At 46.7% G+C, this 6124-nt stretch overlaps 1 protein-coding gene across 1 annotated transcript; it reads left to right on the forward strand.

Annotated features, from left to right (window-relative positions):
* The first annotated feature begins 1923 nt into the window (after positions 1–1923).
* Tmem215 (transmembrane protein 215) lies at positions 1924–5421 on the forward strand. The gene is made up of 2 exons (XM_090329120.1): positions 1924–2004; positions 2259–5421. Exon 2 carries the CDS (start codon positions 2323–2325, stop codon positions 3025–3027), a length of 705 nt encoding a protein of 234 aa, XP_090185246.1. The 5' UTR covers positions 1924–2004; positions 2259–2322; the 3' UTR covers positions 3028–5421.
* Positions 5422–6124: the final 703 nt, after the last annotated feature.

Raw genomic sequence — 6124 nt, forward strand, 5'->3', positions numbered from 1 at the left:
ATATAAAAAAAAGAATTAAAATACTTGTAGCCTTCAGCTAGGTGAGCAGGGAGATAGGGAAGAACTCAGGACAGGTGTCAGTGGAGTCAGGGAGAGGATACAAGCTGGAGGAAGAGTGTCCAATAGTTGGACAAAACCATGAATCTGTGACACAAGCAGACTTCTCCTCGGGCTTCTTTGTGGTCCACAGTATAACCTTCCAGCCCATTATAAACAAGTGCATATCTACCTAGGAAAGCTCTGACAGAAATGGCTGAATAGCTGGCCTCTCACTTTTACTGTTTGCCCTGTCTCCTTTCTTTTTCTTCTTCTTCAATGGCTCTAAGCCCAAAGGTGTGGGAGCTGTCTAATGAGCATGGGAAAAGACTCATAGACTAGATCAAAGAAGGAGGAGCCTGGTTCCTGACCCATCTTGGCATCTCCCTCCATCTCCCTTCCTTATGCTCCAAACTACTCTAAAGTATGCTTCTACTAGGGGACGTTCTTTGGGCTCACCTCGTGTCTTAACCACACTCCTCACAAGTCTTCTTGCCTCTGCCATAGCTGCTAATCTGTTTTGTCAGGTTTTGTACCGGCTCTGCTGAAAATACTTCCACTGTTTTTCACTGCCTAGTGGACAAAATCAAGTTAGTCCTTTCATGGTTTGGGACTGCCTCATAGAACAAAGAACGCCAGTGATGACACACTTTTACTCCTCGCAGTGCTCTCTCATATAATTGTTACTGATACTCTCACTTGACAGACAGGACTGCCAACTCTCAGAAAGGTTAAGCCACCTGCCTGCGAATACACAGCTGGTTAATGCGAAATGCTTTCCACCCTCTTCACACCAGTGGCACATGCCTGGAATCAAGATACTCAGGAGACCTGAGGATTAGGGTTCAAAAGGAGCCCCTGAGATTCAACTAACCAGGCAAGGGAGGAGGGAGCCAGAAGTGGAAGTGTGGCTGAGGTAGCAGAATACCAGCCTTGAGTAGAAAAGGTAAAGAAAAAGAAAAAGGGGGGGAAGGCAGTCGCATGAGGCCGTGAGTTCTCGTACCGGCACACACAAAAATTATCTTCCCCAAGGCAGCACCTTGGCAAGGACTACCCTTCTCCTCACCACCCTCTTCTGCCTTAAATAGTTGGCTCTGAGGAAGAATCTCAGCCAAATTTTGCCTTGCTCCTGGGGCCGGAGGGGCAGTGTGACTCAGCCAAGAGCCCTCCTTCTCACTAGCTGGGCTGCACAGCGGGGGGTTGTGGAAGAGGAGCCCTTCTGTGCTCCAGAATGTCCATACTGGATGGGAGTTCAAAGCCATCCTCTGCTGGTCCAGAACTGGAAGACCCTGGGAAAGATATCTCACCCGCAGTACAAGCCAGCCCTGGAACCTGCCCCTCACCCCACGCTGCCCACTTCAGCCTGTAGGTTCTGACTCCTTCGCGGGACCCGGTAAGAGCCAGGTAGAGGCAAGGGCGATCCCAGACCCAGACACACACCCGACTCTCCGCCCCGCCACCCCGCGCAGAGCTCTCTGATTTGTAGCTGGGGCGGCGCCCTGGGCCCGGCTCCTCTCCCTCCAGCGGTTCCCTCGCCCATCCCGCCCGAACTTGGAACCCAGACGCCGGCAATCCCACAGCTGCTGCCCCTGGGTCCACGGCTCCTGTCTGCACACCTCCATCCATCGGCAGCGCAGATCCGAGCTCTCACCCGGGCTGTTCTCAAGAGCCCTAGCGCGGCTTGAGGAGCCCCTCGAGTCCCGTGGCCGCTCCCTGGGGTCCGGCCCTCCGCACCCCCGGCGCACGCAGGTGCCTGCGCGCCCTCCCTCCCGGGCAAGCGGCGCGTCCCCGCTCCCCAGAGCGCCGCGTCCTCCCCCGGCTGCGGCCAGAGCTCGGGGACCCACTGGATGTGGCATGGAACAGGGGAGGCTGGCTTTCCTCCCGGGACCAAAACAACCGAGGGGTCGCTGCTGAGAAGCTAGGCGTCTGGAGGGACGGGGACTCTTCAGTCCCTGCAGGAAACCACAGGTAACTCTGGGACCCCGGCATTGTCGTGCATGACGTGCACGCATGCTTCTGTGAGGGGGGTGCAAGCGAAGGGAGGGTGCCGAGGGGAATGGACGGGAGAGGGGGATGGCGAGAGAAATGAGGGGAGACTGCAGGAGGGACGGAGATTGCCAGACACGGGGGGACAGAGCCAAAGAGCAAGAGGCTGAAAGTTGATGAGTGGGAACGTGGAGTGAATTTTGTTCTTTCTGGGGTTCCCCCTCTCCGATGTTTAGACAGAGGACCGGGAAAGTCTGCTCTCCGGCCAGCCAACAGCCCCCCACCTGGATGGAGTGAAAGATGCGGCCTGATGACATCAACCCGAGGACCGGGCTGGTGGTGGCCCTGGTCAGCGTGTTTCTGGTCTTCGGGTTCATGTTCACTGTCTCGGGGATGAAGGGAGAGACGCTGGGGAACATTCCCCTCCTGGCCATCGGGCCGGCCATCTGCCTGCCGGGCATCGCGGCCATCGCCCTGGCCAGGAAAACCGAGGGATGCACCAAGTGGCCCGAGAATGAGCTGCTGTGGGTCCGTAAGCTGCCCTGCTTCCGGAGACCCAAGGACAAGGAGGTGGTGGAACTGCTGAGGACCCCCTCGGACCTGGAGTCGGGCAAGGGCAGCTCGGACGAGCTGGCTAAGAAGGCCGGCTTCCGAGGACAGCCGCTGCCCCAGGGCCCAGGTGAGGTGCCCAGGACCAGCTCCCCCTCGCCCGCGCCCACGGAGGAGAGAGAACGCCAGAGCCCGGTGCCCAGCTGCCGTGCCGAGGAGACATCCCGATACCTGGACGGCTACTGTCCCTCGGGCAGTTCCCTCGCCTACAGTGCCTTGGATGCCAAGTGCTCAGCCTGGAACAGATCTGACTGCCCCGAGCCCGAGGACAGCATCTTCTTTGTGCCCCAGGACAGCGTGATCGTCTGCTCCTACAAGCAGAACAGCCCCTACGACAGATACTGTTGCTACATCCATCAGAGCCAAGGCCGGTGGGACCACGAGACGATAGTCTGATCTTGGCATCCGAGGGTCTGGTGGCTATATGGGTAGCACCATGGCGCTCAGCTCCCAATGGGAAGACGTTGCTCTGCTCCAACAGCCTCCACGCTGTCAGGTGTTGGCCTGGTATGTGATGAGCATGCACACCTCTGGTGCCTGAGAGTCGTGTAAATAGGCATGAGGGGGAGAGTGGATGAGGAGTCAGGACACTGGAAGAGGTCCCAGCTGCTTCGGAATGACTGCAGCCAAGTTCCATGTTTGGTAGAGAGTAGGATAAAGGGAGAGTGGGCTGCAAATACCAGGCAGAGCCAAGCGGGAGCCTGAGTGAGGTGCTTTGTATCCCAAGAAACCAAAAGAAACACATTTAGTGCTTTTGTGTCATGAAATTATGTTTGCCTGTTGAAATGCTTGTCATACTTGATAAATTGCTGAGAGAGGGGGAAAAAAGATATACAGTCAGGATAATGATTGTGTCATTAAACCTTGGTTAGATGGAATGGTTTGGGAGGAAGAGGAGTTAAAAACAGCTGAATTATATGATCTAGTTTAATGGCAGTATTCTCAGAGAAAAATAAGTGTCCAGTTACATGAAAAGTTTGTTTTAGGTCAATATGTCACCTCTTAGACTTTTTGTTGAGATTGATTTCCTGGCTATTTAGTTAAAAATAATTAAATATTATTATTCATGCATAATTTTCTTACCAGGTGCATAGTGACTTTATGGAATATTTTCATAGATTAGAATTTTTCATCAGGATAAAATAAATTTTAAATATACATATATAGATATATATATTCAAGTGTCATTAGCATTTCTGGGACATGTATACTGGTAAAACCTTTTAAATCCTGAAAGCTACAAAATCAATACATTAGTTCTGATCAGTATGTAAAATCTTTGCAATGGCTAAGCTTCTGGAGGTGTCATTATTGGTAGATTTGTACCACATTCCCAGGGACTGTAAATGCAAGCAAAGCCAGAGTTGATCTATTAGATTTAATTGAAGCCAAATTTTTTATTAAATTCACTAAGTCAATGAACTTTTACATGATCAAAAAGTCTCTTTTCTTGCAACTGAGGTTAAAAAATTGAAATGGTATCCTAAAATGCAATGGTATATTTTTAAATGTAATTCCTATTTCTCTTTCTCAATATGAAAAAATAATTCATCAGAATACTATCTGGTTCTGTGGTAGAATAATATTGAATTTTATATTGGAATGATATATTCCATGGGAGGGTCAAGATTATTTTGTATCACTCAAAAAATGGTGATTTTTTAAATTATCAGTGTTTTAGTCACTTTCTCCCCAAAAGGTGAATTAAGGACAAATTTTAGTCTTATCTCTCCCATTATTTTAAGTCCAACTTTGTAGTAATTGTTCTCTTTTAAAAAAAATCACAATTTTTAGATTAAGTGTAAGATCACAAAGATAGGATCTGTATGAGAAGGGCTTCATATCAGAACATGGGATATGTGATCTTGAACAGATTTTGTGTTGTCACACTTCAGTTTCCCACTCTATGTGAGGTTTGGGGAAGGACTGCTTTATACTAAATTGTTTCTATCATTCATTCCCAGCTTGAACATTGTATGATATTACATCAAACATATTCTATATGTTGCCATAAAGTGAGTTATAGCAAAGTGCATGCCAAAGTTATACAATTCATGATCAGAATTATGCAACATGAATTACACTTCTACTATTCAAAAGAATTGTGTGGATGTGTGAATGTAGCTGTATTTTATTACCAAGTGTTATTTGTTCAACTCAATATATTTCTGGGAATGAAACTGAGCCGTAAAACATTTTTAAAAGAAATTTTGCACTAAATGTAATTGACTGTGGATTTAAGAGGGGGAAAGAGCTTCTAAAAATCACAATATCTTTTAATAATTCTAATGTATTTTGAAGTTCATAAAGAATAACTATATAGAGGAGAAAATTATTGAATAATGTAAAGGAACAAAAACTTTACCTTTAGAAGTAGGAAATAGCCAGACAGAGAGGTTAACAGCTAAGCAACTCTAATCTATGTCTCCAGGGTGTCTGTTGTGTCAGGGAGGGCTTAGAGTTTTGGAAAGTTCCTTTCTGATTTCTTAGAACCAGCTCAAACTCCTTTCTAGAACACACATACACACATACACACACACACACACACACACACACACACACACACACACACACACACACACACGTCATCTGGTTTCCAAATCAAGAGTCAACTACTGATTTAGAGACACTAGATAATTTATCACATTTTCAAGATCTGTTTCAGAAGAAATCAATTTCCGGTTTCTTCTTCCATCTACTCAGATGATGAAAGTATCTAAGTATGCATTTGAGGGAATATTTTCCTGTGCTATAAGAATTGTCTGCAAACATCAGGCTTGGGTGGGGGTAAGGGAGATAATTTCATTTCCCAAAAAGAATAAACTTGTGTGATTGTGTCATGTGTGAATTTTTCTTAACATCTTCCATTAAGCCACTTCCTTCCCCGCTCCCACAATCAGCAAAGTGCCTCAATGCTGTAAACCAACTTTATCATCCCAAGTAAAACAGACGTTCTTTTGAACAAGGTAGATAAAAGAAGAAAAATTCTCCCAGTCCCTTAGAAGAGACAAAAGCAGTTTGTTCCAATTAACAATATCAGAAAAACTGTTAAAATTAATATAACAGACAAGAAGATTCATAGTCTTTAAAAAAACTTCCAGACAAATATAAATTTAAACAGCCATTAGCTTCATTTACTTTGCTATTATTCCATGTGATTATTGCTCTGCATGCCTGATCTCCTCGAGCCTTTGCCAGAGAGACCATGCTGCATTCATCTTCCATCCACCCTCTACAATGCAGACCAATTAAACCATTTGTCACCCTCAAAGCCTATTCCCCACCACACTGCATGTATTCAATACATTCATCAATAACGTGGGTTAACACAGGCTGCTGTAGGTTGAGACCCTAACTTGTACTTCCTATAAGGTTTCAGGAAAATCATATCTTACATAATCAAGAGAAGAAAGAAACGAATGCCTCCAGAACATTTCCTAGCCCCATGACTGGCCTTAACTCCCACTGTCTGCAAATTTCTCTGAGTCAGTGG

This window comes from Megascapheus bottae, chromosome 3 (assembly GCF_031878675.1).
Source record: "Megascapheus bottae isolate mThoBot1 chromosome 3, mThoBot2.hap1, whole genome shotgun sequence".
Taxonomy (NCBI): Eukaryota; Metazoa; Chordata; class Mammalia; order Rodentia; family Geomyidae; genus Megascapheus; species Megascapheus bottae.